A 23847-nucleotide genomic window follows, 5' to 3' on the forward strand; every position below is an offset into this window, starting at 1 on the left:
TAACCCATTTTGACAAATCTACTTAACAGATGCAAACACACGTGATGACATGAAAATCATGCAAACACATAGAGGGAACGGCTTGAGACTGCTCGAGGGCTTCGACAAGACCAAAATGGGGTTGAAAGCTCGTTGTTCAGCCCCATATATCAGCAGGCTTTGGGCTTCATCTTGCATGCCAAATGACACCAAAAAAAGGCCAAAACACTCCGATGAATCTACGGGGCATTGGGGCTCATGAGGGCCGCCCCGAGATACGTCCGGGGAATGTTAATTAACCCAAAAACCTTATGAACGCCCGCTGTCCAGCACGGACACAACCTGGATAGCTGGCATTAGTACTTCATCAGACTCAAAACCGGTTCAGAGAAGTTCCAAAAAATCAACCTGAGGCACCCCTGAGCCATAAGGATGCGTGAGGATCGGCCCGGGGCTCATCAAATGAGTAAGTTAACACCGGCAGCTTACTGTCCATATCTCGGGCAGCGGCTTATAGCCCATCAAAACCGAGCAAATCTAGTCAATGCAAAACGGAATCAACGAGGATTTACTACAACGTGCCCTTGTACCAAGATGAAAAGTAAATGGAGGCCTAACGCTCATTGTAATGTACATCAACGTGAGCATAAGCAAAGATAACGAAAAATAGCAACAGGCAAAACGAAGAGGCAAACTCACAGCCGAGAGTTGGGATGTGGGTTCAAGGCATGACAAATGACTATAAGCAAAATAAATACATGATCTAAAGATAAAACGACACACAATCAAACACCATGGCCGAGCTATTCAACCGACAAACCCAATAGGACTAGGCAAGCCATCAAACTTGGCTTTCAACTTCAGTTCTATGCTCAGAGGACACGGTGAATGAATAAAAAATAAACAAAATGAGATCAAGACACATAGAAATGACAAAATCCCTACCTTGAATGATGAAGGAAGTTAGATAAACCCAACACTCACGGCCTCTCCTCTCCTCCTCTCGGTTCCCTTTGGTGCTCACGGTTCCAGCTTTTTTTTTTCTCTCTTGGTCTCACCTCACTTGCTCAGTCAACCCTCACGTTTTTGCTCTCTATCACACTCAAGAGGATGTCCTCAAACGTTTTCTGATACTCTTCTGGGCATGTCTTACTCTTGATGACCATTCAGCTTCACATTCACTCACGTGCAGCTCCTCCAAGGATGTCAATACCTCAAGGCCTTCGATGTTGCAGATCCTCGAGCACTGATGGATTTCCAGGACTTTCAACATGGTGAGGTCGGATATGTTGGGCAACCTGTCTAGCGAATTGCAGTTCTTGAGAGACAGTCTCTTCAATGACCTCAATTTGGAGAGGCCGTCGAGACGTTCTATCCGGCAATACGACATGACCAGGATCTCTAGGCGTTTTAGCTCTCCAAGCCCTTTAATCTCTTCAACAGCCGAGTTCAAGAGCTCTAGCTCCGACAAGTTAATCAAATTCTGAACTGTCGGCAATCTCTTCAGTGACAAACAAGCTTGGATCGACAAAACGGACAACGATGAGGGAAGCCCCGATACTCCTTGAAGATTTGTGCCCGTCAGGATGACTTTCTTGAGCTGAGGAACACATGCAGAGCCGTATTCAAATCCCAAATTGAGGATTTGGGAATGAGACAACTCTAAGCTCTTGAGCTTTGGAAACCTTATAGGCCAAAGAGTCCGAGGGTTGGTCAAAGTGGATGCGGGGTCAAATGCTGAGTGAGGAATTATTAGCTCCTTGGGATTCTCATTGCCGAAGCTCAAGTCTTCCAATTCAACCAAGTTCTGAATATCTGGGATTGTGCTCATCTTCTTTGAACATATTCGCAGACAAGTCAAACTTGAGGGAAGCATTGGCAACGTTTCAAGGTTGTCACAAGGAAGTAAATCAAGGGTCTGGAGATGGCTTAGCGACTGGATTGATGGTGGTAGGCTAGAAACACAACTATATCCTAGGATCAATATTTTCAGGAACTGTAGATTGTGAATGGTACTAGGAATGCTTCCCCCCAAACTCTTACAGTGGGAGGCATGAATCTCTTCAAGCTTCCTTAGCCTGCCAATAGCACTAGGAAACTTTCTCACATGACAACGCTCCATCTTAAGAACTCTCAGTAGCTGCAGGTTTCTCGTGGAGTTCGGCAGTTCCGAAATAAGGGTCCCAGATATGTCCAACTCCACCAATGAGGACCCTAATTTGCCGATAGATTCTGGAAGTTTCTGTATCCTCTGGCAGCCCCTCAATGACAACCGTTTGAGTTTCACCAAACTTCCAATTGAATTGGGGAGTTCGGGGATCTTCACATTGTCCAGCAAGAGCAGTGATAGAGCTTCTATAGAGCAAATGGAATTGGGCAGGGAAGTTAGTGAGTAGCAATTGGAGGCACTAAGAGTTTCGAGTTTCTCCATATGAGCTATCGATTTGGGGATTTCTTGTATAGAAGTGCCATCTATGAGAAGCTCTTGCAACGCTTCCATGTAACCCATTTCCTGCGGCAACTCACAAAGATTGCTGCAGGATTTCAAATTCAAGGAAACCAACAATCTTAGACGACAAATTGAAGGGTCTATCTTGACCAATTGAAAACAGCGTTCTAGAATTAACATCTCCAATAGCGGGTAACCGGAGAAGTTGGGAGTTACCAGCATTTCATTGCACCCTGTGAGGTTCAAAACTTTTAATCGTGGCATCTGCAATCCAACATAGAATTTACATTTCAGTCAAAGTTAATTCCCGATCATGAGTCGAACTAAATGAAATTTGTTTCATGTCACCTTGATTTGACTCCAACCCCCCCAGTTTTGAGTGACCTTGCTCCACGATAAATCAAGAATCACCAATTTCTTCAGATGCAAGTTCATGGCTTCATAGGTCACGGGGCACCCTCGCCAGTCGAGCCACCTTAAATTGGAAAGTAGATTCGTGAAATCTCCCCCAATATTTGCATTGTCCAATTTGAGGAACCTCAGCTTGGACAGGCTTCGAAATTCTTCACATGTGAAACAATATGGTAAGCCATTGTCGAACTTGAGACAGAGGGCTTGAACCCTTCTCGTTCCCTGTAGATTGAAAGAAGAAAAGACAAGTGAATTATAGTGCTTAGAATTGTTTGAGAATTTGTCTTCGTGCCTTACGTGAAGAAGTAAGACGCGGCTTCTTTTGAATTCCAGAGGAGCTTTTGGCGTTGTAGACCAATAAATCTTGTGGATGAGATTTGTGACTTTCTTTATAAGATTGAGAAATTGTTTCGCGAGAGATTATGAGGGATACGCATTGTGTGAGTTCCTGGGTATAATTGGGCATAAAAAACACTAAGAGCGATTGAGTGAATCGAGTGTAGTTGTAATCCTCGTGTATTGCTTGATTTATAATGAAATCTCATTTGCTCTCCCCTTAGAGTAGGTCACTTTTACCGAACCACGTGAATTTGGTATTCGATTTACTTCCTTATTTTGAATATTTTATTGTTTAATTTATTGTTTTTCGCAATAATTGATATTAGAGTTAGGCTTGGTTGAGTTAAAGCAATATGATGGTGATAGAAGAAGGAAAAAATCAACATCTTTTATGGGAATATTTTGGATTCTGAAAGATGCATATTGAGGATTATTTGTACTAGAGAAATCTATACATACCCCTGTCTAGGAAGAAGCTAGATTTGATGAAGCAAGCTGATTGGGACATACATTGGGAGTATTAAGCTGTTGTTGGCTCATAACATCGCGTTTAACATCGCAATAAAGAAGATCATTGTGGGACTGATGAATGCCTTATCGAGAATGTACTAGAAACTCTTTGCAATCAACAAGGTCTAGATGATGCAACATCTATTTCACTTAAAGATGGATGAAGGTGGTTCGATTGTTGAGCATATTAATGAATTCAATGTGATCATTACTCTATTGAGTTCGGTTGAAATTGACTTTGATGATAAGGTTCGTGCTTTGATTCTATTATCCTCATTGCCTGATCGTAGGAAATTACTGGTGTTAGTAATTTCTATTGGTCAAGAAGCTTGCCACTTGGTGAGGTTTGCAATTTGATTCTGAGTGCAGACATTCATAGAGGAAAATATGATGCACTCGTGCCTACTACTTTAGTAGCTGATGATATAGCAAGAGCTAGTACCCATGTTAGCAAGATTTTTTTTTGGACGTAACAAAGGCTTATAATTTCATTTAACAACTAGCCCTCTAGAGTAAGGAGCATCAAAGCACAGGATCTCCCATAGAGGGGGTAGTGGGTATAAAACCCAATAAGTGAAAGGGTCTTAAATCTTAAGGCCTTTACAACCTAATATGCTAGTTTATTTGAATTTCGAGGGCATTAGGCTAGCTCAGGACTCTCAAAAGGGCCAAGAAGCCTAAACATTCTACGATAAGAGGCTCAATGTCCTAGGAGTAGGGAGAGGAATCTTGCAGGAAGCTTATCAAGGTGGAGTTGTTAGTTTCCAGCACAAATTTCTGTCTAGATCGGCCAGCAAAGTGTCGGAGAGCGTGGAGACAAGCAAGGGTTTCAGAGTGAAGGGTGGAGGACACTCAGATTGGTTGCGTAGCTCCTTCGATCAATCTCCCTTTAGAATCATGGCACCCGAAAGCAAAAGCCCCTTCTGTAGACCTTGGGAGATGCGATCCATCAATATTAATCTTCAGTGTCTTTGGTTGTGGTGGTCTCCACCTCGGAGGTAAATCTTTCGATGCACGCTCTCCCTCCTTGTTACTCCTAGTCCACTTTGCATAATTATAGTGCATGGCAAAAGCTGAGTCTACTATGCTTCTAGGACTGGAAATCTAGTATTGGAAGACAAAGGAATTACGCGCTAGCCAAATATTCTAGAGAGTGGCTGCGACAATCTCAAAGGGTAGATTCTTTTGGGTCAGATCTTTGTAGTTCAGCAACCACTTCTCGATTCTAGTCACTTATTGGTGAGAGAATTGGAATTTGAATTATGGCCTAGACCAAACCTACTTTGTCCTGTCATAGAGGAGGAATAGATATTCCACCATTTTGGATTCCTTGCGGCACATGGGGTAGTGAGGCTCAGGTAAAATCTTCCTTTTATACCCTAGTTGATAGAGCATTTTGGCAAATGCTTCACATGAATAATCTGATGTTGGGGAGTGTTTTTAGTTTCCAGATCTTGCTCTACATATAATTGGGCATTTGATAGGAGGTTGAAGCCTGCACATTGTCTTGTGTGGTTTCAATCTTACGAAGTTGATTAACCACTTTTAATCGAGTAGCACCCAAACTAATTCGCTGTCGAAACTAGCTTATCCTCTGTCGAGATGATTGGTAGTGGAGTTGCTAGAATTTCATTAACGATTTGCCCATCAAAAAGATTCCCCAATAGTTGTCCCTTCCATTATTGTTCTGCTGAGTCGATCAATTCATCAACCATATTGGAATTTTGTTAGTTATATGGCCCTCCCAATACACCCCTTTCCAACCGTCTATCCTCTATGATTTTGATTTGCTGGCCACTACCCACTTTCTATCTCACCTCTTTTTAAATGGCTTCTCTACCCATTAGTAGGCTTTGCTAACCCCATAAAGGGCGAGACACCGCATATTGTGGCAAAGCTTGTACCGCCACTTTGATTAATATTTCTTCTCCAGCTCTGGAGATAAAATTCTCTTTCCAGCGTTCCAACTTCATGTTTACTCTTGCCAGTATCCATGCGAACATCTATTTTTTTGTTTAGCCCCGATTCGGCGGGATGCCTAAATACTTTCCTGTTTTGTCAATCTCTAGAATGCATATCTCTTGGGCCATGTTCCTTCTCAGCTGAAATGGGTACCCCGCACTAAAGAAGATACTTGATTTGTTTAGCTTGATTTCCTGATCTGATGCGAAGCAATATTAATGAAGGATAGATGCTAGGTTTTGGCATTACCTAACCTTTCCATCAAGGAAGAAGATAAAATCGTTTATGAACAGTAAATGGGATAATGTGGGGCAGTACCTGTTTAGTTTGATTCCTTTGAAACTCTCGTCATCTACTATTTTTTTCATGAGAGAGGATTGTACATATGCCACAATAATGAATAAGTATGGTGACAAAGGCTCCCCCCGGCAAAGACCTCTCAAGGGCTTAAAGAAAGGGAGGGGTTCCCCATTAAACTTGATGCTAAGAGAGGTGGTGGAGACACATTGCATAATCCAAGAAACCCATCCCGTACTGAAGCCCATCTTTATCATGCATGCTTCTAGGAAATCACATTCAACTCTATCATAGGCTTTCTTAATGTCCAGCTGTAGAATTGCCTAAAATCTCTTTTTTTTTTTCTTGCTGATTCTCAACTAGTGAAGGACTTCATGTACCACAAGAATATTGTCTTGTATCTGTCTGCCGCTGACGTAGGTGCTTTGTTAGCCAGATTAGTGTGAATTAAAACAGACATAGTTAGTCTAGAACTAATAATGTTATCTATAGGAATTGTGGTAAGAGGGAGAATCTTAGAGGGGGTTTCCTTAAACGGAACAATGAGAAGGGTAAGGGAATAGGTTTGAGACTACCAATGATAATGATGAAATAGCTGATAATATTTTGGATAATGTTGATTATGTCTTGTTTATCACCCAGGATTCATCGTTTGATGGATTGGTTGTGGATTCTAGTTGTTCATTTCACGCTACACCATATAGGAATTGGTTTACTACTTATCATTGCACAGATAGTGGTAAAGTGTAGTTGGAGAAGAACGTTGATTACCACAATGTACGTGTTGGTGATGTCGGAATCATAATGTAAGACATATCGTGAGGACACTGATTGCAATGAGGCATGCTTTAGAGTCAAAGAAGAACTTGATTTCCTTGAGTGTCTTAGATTTAACTTGGTGTCGATATATTTAAGAAGGAGGAGTTCTGAAGGTTATTTGAGGTGCCCTGGTGATAATTAGAGGAATTAAGCATGGCGGCCTATATAAGGTTCAAGGTGAGACCATAACGAATTTCTTTGTGGAGAATTTAGATGTATTTGTTTGAGATTACAAATTATGGCATATGCGTTTGGGCATATTGGTGAGAAAAGCCTGAAGGTTGTAAGTGAAAGGAACCTGATATGTGGTTATGTACCTGAGAAACTGAATGTATGTAGGTGCAGTGACTTAGGTAAATAGCAAAAAATGCAATTGAGTACAATTATGTGGGAAACCATGTAAATTATAAATTTGATTCACTTGAATGTTTGCAGCTTGCCACGGTTTCCTTTAAGGAGGAGTGCTAGATTTACATCAATAGTGGTGGATGGCTACTCGAGGAAGACTTGGATATTTGTGCTGAGGCACAAGTTTGATACTATTTTAAGCATCAAACAATTGAGAGCTTTGATAAAAATAGAGACTGATAAAAAAATCAAGCATGTGTAGATGGATAGTTGCATGAAGTTCTATTCGGAGCTGTTAAACGGATTCTACATTAAGGCATAGTGAGACTTCGCACTAGTGGCAATGGATCACATCAGTTGCAGAATTGATGAGTGGAATATTACTAGAGATGGCCCGTTAAATGCTCTCTAGTGCAAGTATGGCTAGGAATTGTATGCACTTAGTACGACTAGCTACCTGAAGAATAGATCCCTATCAATTGTGATTGGATATCGATCTCTCGAAAAAGTGCGGTAAAGTAATGTTGCTAATTCTGTTCCTTGAATATTTGATTGCCTGTGTTATGTTTGAGAGAGTAATGACAAGCTCGATGGAAGGGAAAATAAGTGAATATTCCTAGGCTATGAATAAGATGAACGGGGCTATCGGTTAGGTTGTCTGGAATTAAATTCACATGTTGTCAATAGAGAAGTTACATTTGATGAGACTCCAATACTTCGAGGTAAAAGTGATTGAGGCAGTGTTTATACAAATTTAAATGATGTGCACCTCAAGGTGGAATTGCAATCATAAACTCTTGAGGTAGTAGATATTGATGCGGTAATCGACACATATGATACTTATGGCAATGTGGAGCCTGTAGAGCCAACATTTACTGTAACTGCTCAGTTTGACAAGGTGCAAATGTGCGATCTCCTGACAAATATGGATGAAACTATTGTTTTGCTTTATCTGTGGCAAAGGAAGTTTTGTCTGAGACTCTTTCTAGAGCGGTTAGAGGTGTAAAGAGTTAGGGTTCTAATGAGGTTTACGTTTATAGCGAAGTTTAAGCATGGCTTAGACTTGGAAGATCTTTATGGCGGTTGAGCCCATTAGGGGTCGTGTGAAGAGTAACAATGAAGTTTAGATTCTGGTAAAGCGATTGTGACTTGACTCCAATGTCGAGCCAAGGTGGAGATTATTGAGAATGTATCTCAAGTTTGAGCCCGTAAAGGAAACCCAATCCAAATAGGTTTCCTAATTTGAGTTGGTTCCTTATTTGAGATCCAAATTTTATATATACAAGAGTGGGTCTCTATGCCTTATTTTTAGAAGTAAGACTCAGTTTTTTTCTTGAATTACACCCTGAAAGCAATCCAAGAAAGGGTTTTGGTGTTCAAGCCAATAAGTCTTGTGGTCAGATTTGTAACTTTCTTTGTGTAATTGAGGGATTGTTGATCGAGAAATTGTGAGAGCTAAACACTGTGAGTTATTGGATGCAATTGAGGGCTAAGAAACACTGAAAGTGTTTGAGTGATTCGAGTATGATTGTAATCTTTATAGTATCGCTTGATTTATAGTGTCATTATGTCTGTTCTCCTTGTGAAGTAGGTCACATTGACCAAATTATGTAATTCGATGTCCGATTCATTTCTTCATTATGTTTATTATATAGTTTTTTTCTGGTCGAATGTTTATTATTACTTATTATATAGTTTGATCGCTTGTTTTTTTTGCAACAATTGGTATTTGAGCTAGATTTAGTTGAATTGAAGCCAACCGATGGCAATTGAAGAAGGAAAAGTGAAAATCGACATTTGATGGAAAAGATTTTGGTTTCCAAAAGATATATATTGAGGATTATCTATACTAGAGAATCTCCACACACCCTTATTTGGGAAAAAGCTCGATTCAATGAAGCAAGGTTATTGGAATTTGCTAAATAGATAGGCGTTGGATTTTATTTGGCCGACGTTAGCTCATAATGTCGTGTTTAACATTGTGAAAGTGAAAATCACTTTGGGACTGATGAAGGCCCTATCCAACATATACGAGAAGCTCTCTACAATCAACAAGGTCTACTTGATGCGACTTCTGTTTCACTTAAGATGGATGAAGGTCCATTGATTACCAAGCAAATCATTAAATTCAAAGTGCTCATTAGTTAATAGAGTTCGGTTGAAATTGATTTTGATGATGAGGTACGTCCTTTGGTTCTATTATTTTCATTGCCTAATGGTCGGAATATTGTGGTTACTACTTTTAGTAATTCCTCTAGGTCAAGAAGCTTGGCAGTTGGTGAGGTTTGGGCTTTGATTCTTAGTGAAGACATCCATCCATAGGAGAGAATTTGATGAACTTATATGTGCTGCTTTAGTAGGTGATAGAGAAAAAACCAGTACCTGTGTTATTAAGAGTAGTGCATACTTAAACAAACGTAATCAATCCAGGACTAGTCATCTTATCTATTGGAATTGTAGTAAGAGGGTACATTTTAAATGAGACTGCCTTAAGCTAAAGAACGAAAAAGGTAAAGGAATTAGAGTTGAGTCTATTGATGATATTGTAAGAACTGATAATGTCTCATATATTGATAATTATGTCTTGTCTATCACTAAGGATTCTTGTTTGAATGATGAGTTGCATATTCTAGTTGTTCCTTTCATGCTACACCAAATAAGAAACTTGTCTACTACTTATCATTGTACAAATAGTGGTAAGTACAATTGAGTAACAATGTTGAGTGCAATGTTATGGGTGTTGGCAAAGTCAGAATCAGAATGGATGACAATATTGTGATGACACTTGTTAAATATATCTTGAATTTTATGTACTCGGTCCAGTTCATCACCCGACCCGACATATTTTTTGTGCGACCCAAAAGTGGAGAAAAAAATTGAGATTTAGTTCGCTTGCTCCGGGTTGGGCCGATAAGCCCAACCCAGAGCAAGCGAACAAATCTCTATAGCGGTCCGCCCAAGCTGGAGCAAGCGAACAAATGTCTCGAGGGGGTTTGAGGGCGTAGCCCCCGAGAAAATTTTTTGGGGAGCCCTATTTATACTGCGGCTAGGTTTTTTCATTGATTAAGAGAGATTTTCGTTTTGGGAGAGATTAGTGAGCTGTAAGGTTTTGTTAAGTCGTTTTTTCGACTTCTGAAAACTGTACTCTCTTTGATTATAGTGAAATCTTGTTTTGCCTTGCCCGTGGATGTAGATCACCTTGTGATCGAACCACGTAAATCCTTGTATTCTGTATTTGTTTTTTCGCGTTTGTTTAGAACAACTGGTATTAGAGCCTAATTCGATTCTAGGGTTCTTTGAGATGGCATCTTTAAAGTTTCAGATCTCATCTTTTGATGGACAGAACAACTTCGGATTATGGAGAATAAAGATGAAGGCTTTATTGAGGCGAGAGGGTACGGTTAGGGCACTTGACGGAAAATATCCAGACGATATGACCTCGGCTGAGATTGAAAAGATGGACGAGAAGGCGCATAGTGCGATCCAGTTGTCTCTAGATGACAAGGTTTTGCGAGAAGTCGCCGATGAGGAAACAGCGACCCGTCTCTGGAAGAAACTGGAAAGTCTCTACATGAAGAAATCTCTAACATCGAGACTTTATTTAAAGCAGCGTCTTTATACCCTAAAGATGCGCGAAGTTACGTCTATTCAGGAACACTTGGATGAGTTTAATAAAATTGTTCTGGATATGAAAAATCTAGATATTAAACTCGAGGATGAAGATCAAGCTTTGATCGTGTTATATTCACTGCCTGCCTCATACGAGAATTTTGTGAACTCGATGCTTTATGGACGTGAATCCATAACTTTGGAGGATGTTAAAGCATCTTTGAATTCTGCAGAACTGAGAACAAAATTGAATGGGAATACCAGTGAAAACAATGCAGATGGTTTGTTTGTGAGAGGCAAGACCAAGAGCAGGGATAAAACTTTCCAAGAGAAATCTGTTGGTCGTTTAAAATCTAGGCCACCTATAGATAAGATGAACATTGAGTGCTACTATTGTCACAAAAAAGGACATTACAAGTTAGATTGTCCTTCGCTCAAGAAAAAGGATAAGCAACATGGTCAAAGACAAGATTCAGCGAATGTTGCAAACGAAATTGAGTCTAATGCGTCAGACAGTGTTCTTATGGCATGCTCTGCTTTTAATTTCTCCAATGATGTTTGGATAATGGATTCGGGAGCATCATATCACATGTGCCCAAATAGGGAATGGTTCACCACATACGAGCCATTGAATGGTGGATCAGTCTTGATGGGGAATGATGCTGTATGCAAAATCGTGGGTATTGGTACTGTTAGGATTAAGTGCCACGACAAAGCAGTGACAACCTTGACTGAAGTAAGACATATACCAGACTTAAAGAGAAACCTTATCTCGTTGAGCAGTTTGGATTCCATTGGGTGTGTGTACTCAGGTGGAGGTGGAGTTCTCAAAGTTTCAAAAGGCAATCTGGTTGTGATGAAAGGAAGTAAGGTGAATCACTTGTATCATTTGCATGGTAGCACAATTATGGGTCCTTCAATTGGCACATGCAATTCCGTTTCTGATAATGATAGAACGAAATTGTGGCATATGCGTTTGGGCCACATGAGTGAGCGTGGCATGACAGTTTTGAGTAAACGTGGTTTACTTTGTGGGGATCAGACGAACTCACTAGATTTTTGTGAGCATTGTGTTCTTGGCATGTAATGCAGAGTCAGATTCAGTACGGGGACGCATTCAACAAAGAGCACACTCGACTATATCCATTCCGATTTATGGGGACCAGCACAGGTTCCATCTAAGGGTGATGCTCTTTACTTTGTAACGTTCATTGATGATTATTCCAGAAAAGTTTGGGTTTACTTTCTGAAAAGAAAAAGTGATGTGTTTGAAACCTTCAAGAAGTGGAAAGCCCTTGTTGAGAATCAGACAGGGAAAAAGATCAAACGTCTTAGGACCAATAATGGTCTTGAGTTCTGTGGTGGCGATTTTAATGAATTTTGTGCAGATGCAGGTATCGTTCGACACCGTACAGTTAGGCACACTCCATAGCAGAATAGAGTAGCAGAACGTATGAACAGAACTCTATTGGAGAGAGCAAGATGCATGCTCTCTAATGCTGGCATGGAAAAAGATTTTTGGACTGAAGCTGTTAACACGGCTTGTTATCTGGTTAATCGCTCTCCTTCAACAGCAATAGAATGCAAGACTCCTTTTCAGATGTGGTTAGGAAAACATGAGAGTGATATGAATGAGGTGGAGGGTCAGGTGGAGCTTCTAGAAAAGACCTCTCAGAATGATTTGAACGAGCAAATTGCTCCTGTTGATTCAAGTTCAGATGAGGAAGCTGTAGATGAGGTGGAGCAGCCATACTCTATTGCTACTGGCAAAGAAAGGAGGCAGACCCGGCCTCCTCAGAAATATGGGTTCTCTGATCTGGTGGATTATGCTCTTATGACAGCAGAAGATATGGGTATTCAGGAACCTTCTACCTATACGGAAGCTGTTACTTGCATAGAATCAGAGAAATAGGCTGTTACTATGGTTGAGGAACTTGAATCACTTTACAAGAACTAGACTTGGGACTTGGTGCAGTTGCCTAAGGGAAAAAGAGCCATTGGGTGTAAATGGGTCTTCAAGAAAAAGGAAGGAATTCCAAGTGTTGAAAATGCTAGATGCAAGGCTCGGCTCGTAGCTAAAGGCTACAATCAGAAGGAGGGAATTGATTATGATGAAGTTTTCTCCCCTGTGGTAAAACACACTTCCATTCGTGTGTTGCTGGCTATAGTTGCTCAATTTGACTTAGAGCTTGAGCAACTTGATGTGAAGACTGCTTTTTTGCATGGCGAGCTTGAGGAAACTATTTATGTGACCCAGCCCAAGGGCTATTATGTAGAAGGCAAGGAAGATCATGTTTGTAGATTGAAGAAATCCTTGTATGGTCTGAAGCAGTCACCAAGACAGTGGTATAAGAGATTCGACAGCTTTATGATAGGGAGCGGTTATCATAGGAGCAACTATGATAGTTGTGTCTACTTCAGGAAGGGTTCAGATAGATCCTTTGTCTATCTTCTCTTATACGTGGATGACATATTCATTGTTGCAAAGAACATGTCAGATGTGTTGATCTTGAAGAAACAGCTCAATGAGCAGTTCGAAATGAAAGATCTGGGTCCTGCCAAGAAGATCTCAGGAATGGAGATTCAGAGGGATAGGAAAGGAGGGAAGTTATATCTCTCGCAGAGGAGTTATATTGAGAAGGTACTTGAGAGGTTTGGCATGCAAAATGCTAAGCCCGTCAGTACACCGTTGGCATCCCATTTTAGACTCTCAGCTCTACATTCACCTCAATCAGAGATCGAGGAGGCTGCAATGTCTCGTGTCCCATACTCCAGTGTAGTTGATAGCATTATATATGCTATGGTATGCACTCGTCTCGACATTACGCAGGCAGCTAGTGTGGTTAGTAGATATATGGCGCATCCTGAAAAAGTCCATTGGCAAGCAGTGAAATGGATACTTAGGTATCTTAGAGGCTCCGCAGAGTTGGGCCTAGTGTTTGATAGAAACAGTTCCAACGGTACCTCAGTTGTGGGATTTGTGGATTCCGATTTTGCAGGTGATCTCGATAAGAGGAGATCTTTGACTGGCTATCTTTTCACATTATCTAGTTCGGCTATTAGTTGGAGGTCAACCTTACAGTCGACAGGTACTTTGTCTACTATAGAGGCAAAGTATATGGCAGCAGCAGAAGCAGTGAAAGAAGGTATTTGGTTAAGGAATCTTGTTCAGGAACTTGGGCTCCAGCAGGAAGACAATTTGGTTATCTTTTGTGACAATCAGAGTACTATATACTTGATTAGAAATCAAGCATATCATGAGAGGACTAAGCACATCGATGTCAGATATCACTTTATTCGAGAGGCAGTTGCTGAGAGAAATATGACGGTAAAGAAAATTGGTACAGCTGACAATCCTACTGATATGTTGACCTAGCCAGTCCCCGCCAACAAGTTTAAGCATTGCTTGAACTTGATTGGCATGCTTGGTTGAGTCTGCCCCTTCTGGAGCTTTGGTGGCGAGGTAAATGAAAGTTCTACATTTGTTTTTGAAGTGGATATGTTCTTTTGTTGCAGCCCTTGTTTCCTACACCGAGTTAGCTCACGTAGGCTTAGGGATGCTGAGAGAATGTGTTCGGCTTCTTGACTGTTTTATTTGGGGAAATTCAAGCCAAGGTGGAGATTTGTTAAATATGTCTTGAATTTTATGTACTCGGTCCGGTTTATCACCCGACCCGACATATTTTTTGTGCGACCCAAAAGTGGAGAAAAAAATTGAGATTTAGTTTGCTTGCTCCAGGTTGGGCCGATAGGCCCAGCCCGAAGCAAGTGAACAAATCTCTATGGCGGTCTGCTCAAGTTGGAGTAAGCGAACAAATGTCTCGGGGGGGTTTGGGGGCGTAGCCCCCAAGGAAATTTTTTGGGGAGCCCTATTTATACTGCGGCTAGGTTTTTTCATTGATTAAGAGAGATTTTCGTTTTGGGAGAGATTAGTGAGTCATGAGGTTTTGTTAAGTCGTTTTTTCGACTTCTGAAAACTGTACTCTCTTTGATTATAGTGGAATCTTGTTTTGCCTCGCTTGTGGATGTAGATCACCTTGTGATAGAACCACGTAAATCCTTATGTTCTGTATTTGTTTTTCCTCGTTTGTTTCGAACAACAGTAACTAGAGTGAGGCATGTTCATAGTTGAAGAAGAACCTGATTTCCTTGAGTGCCTTGGATTTAGTTAGGTATCCGTACGATTCAAAAGTTGGAGTTTTGAAGGTCGTTTGAGGTGCCCTATTACTAATCTAAGGAATCAAGCATGATATCTATATGAGTTTCGAGGTAAGGTAGTCAAGAATTTCTCCATGGAGACATTAGATGCATTTGCTTGAGAGTCTAAATTGTGGCATATACTTTTAGGGCACATTGACAAGAAAATCCTAAAGATTCCGAGAGAAAGGAATATAATTTGTGGTTATGTGGCTGAGAAACATACGAGTTCTTGTCTTAGATAAACGATGGAAAGTGCAATTCATTATGTCTGTATGAGATACAATGGAAATTGTAGAGTTGATTTACTTAGATATTTGCAGGCTGTCACAATTTCCTTTGAAAGGGAGTGCCAGATTTATGGTAATAGTTATGGATGACTGCTCGAGGAGGACCTAGGTATTTGTGTTGAGGCATAAATTTGATACTATTATTAGAATCAGGTAGTTGAGAGTTTTGACAAAATATGGAAACTAATAAGATGATCAATTGTGTGTGGCCTTACAATATCATGGACTTTTGATAGAAGCTGTTAAACAAATTTTGCATGATGAAAGGAATAGTGAGACACCACATTAGGGTTAGTGAACCACAACACGTAGAATTAATGAGCAAAATATTATAGAGAGGGACCATAAATGCTCTCTGGTACGAGTATGGTAAGGAAATTCCTGGTTGATGTGCTAAGTAAAGCAAGCTACCTACTGAAAGATCCCCACTACCATAATTGGATGTTGGACTTTCAAAAAAGTGTAGTTAGGTAACGTTATTGATTATTTTATTCATAGAATATTGGTTATCTATATTATATTCGAGTAAGTGATGGAAAGTTTAATGAGAGGGCAAGAAAGTGCTCATTTTTAGGCTATGCACAAGGTGAATGGGACTATCGATTGTGGTGCCTGAAATTAAATTCACCTATTGTCAGCAAAAAAATCACATTTGACGAGTCTCCAAACCTTCTAGGTAGGAGTGGCCATGACAGTGTTCATCTGGATGTGGACAGTGTTCAAAATAAAGTGATGTTGCAACCAAAAGCTCCTAAGGTAACTAGTACGAGTGCAATAATCAACAAATATGGTGCTTGTAATTTGAGCCAATAATTTATGTAGCCACAGAGTTTGGCAAGGTATGTATTCGATCTCCTACCAGATTTAGATGCAACGGTGGCTTTGCTTTATTGTGGCGGAGGTAGTTTTGTCTAAGAATCCTTCTAGAGCAATTACAGGTGCAAGTGGCGTTGGTGTTTTGATGAGGTGCACGGTTATGGCGAAGTTTGAGTGCGGCTTAGACTTGGAAGATCTCTGTGGTGGTTTAGCCCATTTGGGGCTGTGGGATGAGTTGCAGCAAAGTTCAAATTCCCATCATTACTTAACTCAAACGTTGAGCCAAGGTGGAAATTGTTGATAATATGTCTCGAATATGAGCTCATAAAAAAAACCCATCCAAGTAGGTTTTCTAGTATGAATAGTTTTCCTAGTTTAAGTAGGTTCCATATTGCAAATACAAATATTATAGAGTAGGTCTCCGTGCCTTTTATGTAGAAGTAAGAGGTGGAGCTTTCACTGATCAAGCCAATAAATGTTATAGTAAAATTTGTGACTTTCTTTATGAGTTTGAGAAATTGTTTTGCGGAAAATTGGGAGAGCTAAACACAATGTGAGTTATTGGGCAATTGAGGATTATGAAACACTAAGAGTATTTGAGTGACTCAAATATGGTAGTAATTTTTATTGTATCGCTTGATGTATAGTGAAATCGTATCTGCTCTCCTCATGGAGAAGTCACCTTAACCAAGTCACGTAAATTCTTTATTTCCTTGTTCTGTTTATTTTATTACTCAATCGTTTGTTTTTTACTATAGGAGTTAAAAATGAAGTATTGCATGCATAGAATCTCAAAACAAGGATACCTTTACCTCTTTTCTCCTTAAGGTACTGAGGGCTTCCCCGTGATTCCATAGCCTACTGCGTCTTCCAGGTTTGGCGGGGTCTTCCTTGTAGACAATTTCTCGACCAAGGTCTCTTAATAGATCATACATCGAGAGCTCGTTATTCTCTCCAATTTTCACCAGGGACGTGAGAAGGAGTCTCTCAATACCACTACAAGGATAAAAACCGCAGTCCTCCCACATGTAGAAGGGAATTCTTTTGTCCTTTCCTATAAAGAAGCAAGCTATATCGAGATATATATCTTTTGTCCCTTGATCTAGAGCTTCATAGCTAGCCGTCAACACTTGCTGGACGGAATCGACTGGCTCTTTTTTCAGTTGATGTAACGTCTCATTCCATATTTCTTTGTTTTTCCTGTACAGAAATGAACCTACCACCTCAATTGCTAAAGGAAGCCCTTCAGTTGTGAAAACAATGCGCCTGGACAGATAATCATAGCCCTCATGGGGAGAAGTTCCCCCAAAAGCATGTCGACAGAAAAGACGAAGGGATTGATCCAACTCCATAGGCTCAACTTCATAAGTTGCAACCACTTCAGGGATATTAAGAAGATCGGCATTTCTTGTAGTCACAATTATCCTGCTTCTCGAACCAAACCAGCTTAGCTTCCCGGCAAATGCTTCAAGATGATGCCTCTCATTGACATCATCGAGCACAATGAGAACTCTCATATTGCGAAACCTATGTTTGATATAGTGATTACCTTCTTCTAAGGAACCCAAGCTTCTGGGTTCTTGTTTTAGCAGTTCAGAAACCAGTTGGCTTTGCAGATGTTGCAGGGGCTCGGTTTGCGATATCTCTTGGATGTTTCCCAAATAGCTACAGCCTTCAAACAGGGGATATAGTTGGTTGTAAACAAACTTTGCAAGGGTTGTTTTCCCAATCCCCCTAGCGCCATGTATTCCAACCATTCGGACCTCATTGCCGCGTATTTCAACCGCTTGTCCGTTACGACAGTCAACCTCAAGCCTTCTCATCATCTCGCAGACTTGATTATCGATTCCGACTAGCAAGGAAGTACCATCTAGTTCAGCTTTCTTCAGCTGCCGAGTGACATACAAGACGAGCTCGGATATAAGCCTGCCATCCCCAACAATTAAAGAGTGAAATAAGAAGAAAGTAACAATGAAGCAGAATACTGAAAGTCGAGTTATACCTAATTAGTGACCCATGAGGACAAGGCAACATGAGAAAAGTCATGTACGACTATGACGAATGGAATAAATCACGATACTGAATTGAGAGTCTGTATAGATTTGAGGAATTAATCATGATTTGGGTCATCTATTATTATGTGACCGGTAACCATACAAGGTTTTTGTTGTCTCCAAGCTGCTCATTTCTTCTATGAACTCAGGATTTACATTTGCAAAGTGCTCACCATCTCCTCTCCGACAAAATAAAAAAGAGAGGAAGCTATCGATGTCCCACTCCCACCTCCAACATGCAGCGAAATATAAAGATTTCGAAAAGCTACTAGAATAACTCCAAAATCAAATAAAGGCCACTGTTTTGACTAATCGCAATCGTGCTTTCTTCTGGAGCCATTTCATAGCATAGAACAGTGTGTTTTGGCCAGAAAGTAACCGGGCTCTCACAAAGTCTCAAATGCTCCATTATTCACCAAGATAATTTACAACAACTTGATAATTCAACATCAATCACTTCACACTGGAATTTATAAGGAGGAAAAAACAAAGGAGGTAGAGTAGAATTACTGGTCGTTCGCGTGATCAAGACGATATCCCTTCAACTGTCCAATACGATGGAGGGCGCACTTCCAGGAGTCGAGTAACTTGCCATCGATCCGTCGTTTTTTGTTAGCTGCGAAGGAGCCAATGTCTGAAGGGCTGAGGCGATAGAAAATGGGAATGATGGCATTGTTCATGGTGTCCTTACAATCCAACATCTTGGCCAGCCCCATCAGGCAACTCTTGCTGGAAGCGTAGTCCGGCGAGATGATCGGTATCAATATCTTCGACTGTTCAATTGCTTCGACCAGCACGGGGTCAATTTCCTTCTCTGCCCCCGCCTTTCTTTCATCTCTAAACACTCTTATCCCCACACCGGTCAAGCAGGTGCCAAGGCGATTCACGAGATGCCTGTGCGTGTCTGCTCCTTTAAAGCTCAATAAAACATCGTATGGGGGCCGAACGGGGGATGCGAATGATGACGATGAATCAGTAATCTCCATCGTCGAGAATAGAAGGAAATTGCTTGTTTCTCTCTCTCTTTTCTTTTTCCCCCTTTTAACTCAAGTACGGGGGAAGTTGGAGCAACACAGTAAGGCTCGTTGACTTGCAGCTGGTGCGGGTCGTTGACTTGCAGCTTGTGCCGGTTGTTTACTGTTTAAAGTTTGACTGGCCTAGGAGTAAAAAGAGCGTGATCCATTTTCTGAGTACCCAAGTGTTTAAGCTTTATCATCAGTCATCACCGCCCACGGTCGACCAGCAGTATAGGGCTTAATCTTTAATGATTTGGGGTCTCAAGTGTTTCGGGTCCTCTGATCACGAGTTCCAAACCCCTCATTTGATCATAAGCCTCAAGACGCCTTGGTTGGTCTGTAGTATAGGTTTGATCATGCCATAATGTAGATCACTCTGACTCTATTCCCATTAGCATCGTGGTATGACGGCAGAGACGGACTCTTCCAAATGAATAGTAGATACGACTCAAACACAACCTTCTATCAGGATGTGGAACTCTTGTCATAATGTTGAGAGGTGGCTCTATACTTTTTACCAATAAAAGAGGGTGGCTCTATTTTTACAACCTTCTGACTAGGAAACAGCTATTTTTGTAAAAGGATGCCCTTGCCTCCACCAAACTCCCTTAATCTATTCTCAAAAGTTGATACAATACATCAATGAATGAGTACCAACAGCTGAGTTATGGTAAGACACCCACGGAAGTGTCATGCAAGGTAGAGGATTCACATCCCACAGTTGCCTGTACCTAATTTATTGGGATCGATAATGGAAACATGGTTGATTTCAACAAAGGGTGGTTAGAAATACTTAGTTGAGAAGCAATGAACGCATCTAAACGTGCATCACGGATGAGTAAATCACAAGGTCCCGCACCTAACAAAAGTAACCAAACACTTGGAAAAATATCTTCCGATGATCAAGGGATATTTTCTAACATTTTTCTTCCAAAAGTACGAAAACCGCATTATAACAAGTATTTCTCGTCTCTCGGATAAAAGAAAACAAAAAAGATTTATCTTATTGTGCGTTGCATCTTTTAACAGCTCATAGCAGTCTAAAACATAATGTCTTTAGTATCTTCACCTAACATTCTAAATGACCTTTTGCTAGAGACAAAATTTTCGAGCACAAAATGTAAGTTGACCGGAAGTTCAGTTAAACAGAGTCCAGGAAATAATTAAGAACTGTTAAAACAACTCAGTTGGTAATTGTGATAAAAATAGAAGACGAAAGAATTATAATATTTGCAACATTATCAAATGAAGAGTATATGAGCAACATAAATAGGCACAAGTTTCTAACTTCCCGCGTTCATGTGGAAGATGTACAAAACAAACACTAGAAAAGACTCGAAAAATATTATACTTGGGAACACTACCATGCAAGTGCTCATAAGGAGAAATGTTACTTATGATAGGTGAAGGAGTACACATGTTAAGTGTATACAACAGTAAGACATGCTTCTCCCCAAAATTGTTTGGGACAAGAGGCGGAAACTAAAAGAGTGCATGTAATATCTAAAATATGCCCGTGTTTATGTTCTGCTCGACCATTTTGTTGTGAAGTTCCTGGACAAGAACGATGAACAATAATACTATTTAGAGAGAAATTTAATTTAAGAATTCGGTGTTTTTATATTCCGTGGCCTTATCAATATAAAAAAACTTGATATCTTGAAAAAATTGTGTCTTTATCATGGCAACAAAATCACGGTAGAACGAGTAAATTCATATCGATTCTTCATAAGATAAAGCCATGTACAACGAGAATGATTATCCACAGACATTACAAAATAGGGAGAGCCTCCCATGGTGGGGGTTGGAGATAGTCCCCAAATAACATAGTGAATTAGATCAAAAGGAGCATGAGAGAGAAATTCACTAAGATCAAATTGCACTGCATGACATTTTCCCAATTAACAAGGCAAGCAATCAAAATATTTTGTATTAGCAACATAACCTATATGGCCACTTGAATTTTAAACTGGAGGAATAAGCATGACCTAACCGAGAATGCCAAGTTTCATATGACATTGTGGTAGTACAACCAGCAAAAGAGTTGGGAATATCCAAATAAACGAGCTCAAATATGGCCTGTCCTAATGGTCTATCTTATCCATGGATCTTGCATATGACAACCATAAGAAAAGAAGTGAACATCAAAACCAAGTTCACACAATTGTTCTACTAAAATAAAATTTAGGAAAAGTTTAGGAACCACAAAGGTATTAGGTAAGGATAATGTGGATGTTGATAAATTTCTCATATGGCTGACTCTCATTTGTGAATTATCAATTGTGTAAGTAGTAGGGACATGTAAAGTGAATGATTTTGATAGAAAGAAATTAAATTTTGAAGTCATATGAGTGCAGTAGGTGGATTGGAAATACCTCAAATTAGAATTACCTAAAGTGATGGACATAGCAGAAGGGACAAAGGAGCTAATAAAACCAGATTCTCAAAGAATGGAACAAAGATCCTCTTAGAAAAGGGTTATGGACAATCCATTAGAAGAAGTCTTCAGGGTAGTAGAAGTGGCAAATAGACTTACATGTGGACCTTGGTTTCGGGGTTGGTTGTCACAATTTATGGTGAAGAAGATCATAGGATCTGTCACGATACAGCAATTCCCTATGTTGAACCAAAATCACAAGATAGAGTTTAGTTACCAATCATTCGAGCTTGTGTCAACTATTCACGCATCATGAGGTTCCTCGTCACCAACTTCGGAGGTATCTAGAGTTGCAGTTATGATGGGTAGAGTAATGAATGGGAATGGTTATGCCCCTGCAGAAGGACTTGGTAGAAATGGCCAAGGAATCTGTAAACCCATTGAAGCTCCCAAGAGATCCCATACTACGGGATTGGAATATTGTGGAAGGGTAAGACGAAACGGTAGAGGATGAGGAAGAGGTAGGAGTAACCTCGCGGTACCCAATATCCAATCCACATTCTCTGGCCTTGCAAGAACGATGCATGAAGAGGAGGGAGTGATAGATTCGTTAGGGCAATCGAGTGGAAAGTTCAATTACTATGGGAGATATTGACCACCCCCGAGTTTCTTCGCCCATCGAAACATTGTTCTGGATCGGCGGGGTGGCATGGATGATCCGACACCACTAAAGTAGGAGGATCAACACGACATGCTGGACGAAGTCGTCAACTTGTTCGATGACCTACCCATAGGCGCCATTGATGATGGAACATTAGACGAAATGGATGCTAGCCCGCTAGAGTAAAATCCCTTTAATTATTTGCACATTCACTTGCATGGGAACTTTTTATTGCTTTCTAGGAGTTTGCAATTTGTTTGCATCTTAGGATTTGCTTATTTCTAATAAATGCAATTCATTTGATGAAAATCAATAAAACTACAAGTTTTCATTTTGAGGGCATGATGAGGTATATCAAACTAGCTCTGTGATGATATCCAACCATTGAAAGAAGATACGGTCCAAGGAGAATTCTGAAGGCTAGGCTTCCTCATGCTTCCTCGTTCCAAATTTTCGAAAGTCAAAAATCACTTCGAGACCATTTCCCAAAAAATTGCATTGGTTTAACCCTATTTGTCTTTGTGACTCATTTACTTTATGATTCAAGTGTAACCTCATGGCATGCAATGGTGCAGGAATGGTCCAATGTAATGTGTCAAGCGCTAGTGATGATAGCCTCGATGATCCAAATGACGATTCTATTGAAGTTCAACAGAGTTGCGAGCAACATGAAAGATCTCGACCTCTCACTGTTGAGCGAACAATCACCATTAACTATTGAGTGATACGGAGGATGTTAAGGAAGTAAAAATTGAAGCATGTCTTCCTGAAGGTGAAGCCAAATGCCTAATATTTTTTTAGGATAAATGCACTAGAAGTCCTAAAACTAGTCACAAAAGTGCAGTTGAGTCCTAAAACTTTCAAAAAGTGCAATCGAATCTTAAAACTTATCATAAAGTGCAATTAAGTCCTAAAACATTCAAAAAGTACAATCGAGTTCTAAAACTTATCACAAAAGTGCAATTGAGTCATAAAATATTCAAAAAGTGCAATCAACAAAAGGACTTGATTGGACCAATTTGACAAGTTTTAGGACTTGATTTCACTTTTTGAAAGTTTTAGGACTCAATTGCACTTCGTGACAAGTTTTATGACTTAATTGCACTTTTTGAAAATTTTGGGACTCAATTGCACTTTCCTAACAAGTTTTAGGACTTCCAATGCACTTATCCCTTTTATTTGTTGTGGCCAAACACCTAATTCAACTTATGAAAGAATACCAAGACATCTTTGCCTAGTCTTATTCAGACATGCGTGGTCTCGATCCATCCATCATGGAGCATTGTTTGCTAATTAATCTAAACATGCCTCCCAAAAAACACGGGCTACATCAAACCAAGTCGAAGTTGTCAAAGAAGATTGAAGAAGAGGTTATGAAACTCCTAAATGTGGGATTCATCGAGCTCTCATAATATCTTGAGTGGCTGGCAAATATAGTGCCCATAATGAATAAAGATGGTCAAGTTCGAGTTTGCATCAACTATTGCAACCTAAGCAAGGCTATCCCGAATGATGATTTTCCGCTACCCCACATAGACGTTCTTGTGAATAGCACCACTGGGTTTGAACTCTTCTCCTTCATAGATGATTTCTCCGAATACAAAAGATGAAGGATGGAGAGAAGGAGAAAAAAGTGTTCATCACTCCTTGGGGAATTTTTCACTATAAGGTTTTGTCTTTTGGCCTTAAGAACACTAGAGTGACATATCAACG

At 40.2% G+C, this 23847-nt stretch overlaps 1 protein-coding gene across 4 annotated transcripts; it reads right to left on the minus strand.

Annotated features, from left to right (window-relative positions):
* Window positions 1–699: 699 nt before the first annotated feature.
* On the minus strand, window positions 700–19189 carry LOC115691470 (disease resistance protein RPV1-like). Of its 4 annotated transcripts, XM_056315831.1 has the most exons (5): window positions 18591–19189; window positions 16833–17952; window positions 2777–3061; window positions 2645–2692; window positions 700–2491 (listed from the first exon to the last, which is right to left on the minus strand). In XM_056315831.1, the coding sequence occupies exons 1-5, from the start codon at window positions 19064–19066 to the stop codon at window positions 1082–1084; spliced, it is 3339 nt and encodes a 1112-aa protein (XP_056171806.1). In that variant the 5' UTR covers window positions 19067–19189; the 3' UTR covers window positions 700–1081. The 4 variants fall into 4 exon arrangements, with proteins under 4 accessions (XP_056171806.1, XP_030473963.2, XP_056171805.1 ...); XM_030618103.2 differs by having other exon boundaries at window positions 700–2692; window positions 16839–17952; XM_056315830.1 differs by having other exon boundaries at window positions 700–2692.
* Window positions 19190–23847: the final 4658 nt, after the last annotated feature.

The sequence above is a fragment of the Syzygium oleosum genome, unplaced genomic scaffold (genome assembly GCF_021117445.2).
Source record: "Syzygium oleosum isolate NSW1041296 unplaced genomic scaffold, Sole_v2.1 Sole_v2.11, whole genome shotgun sequence".
NCBI lineage: Eukaryota > Viridiplantae > Streptophyta > Magnoliopsida > Myrtales > Myrtaceae > Syzygium > Syzygium oleosum.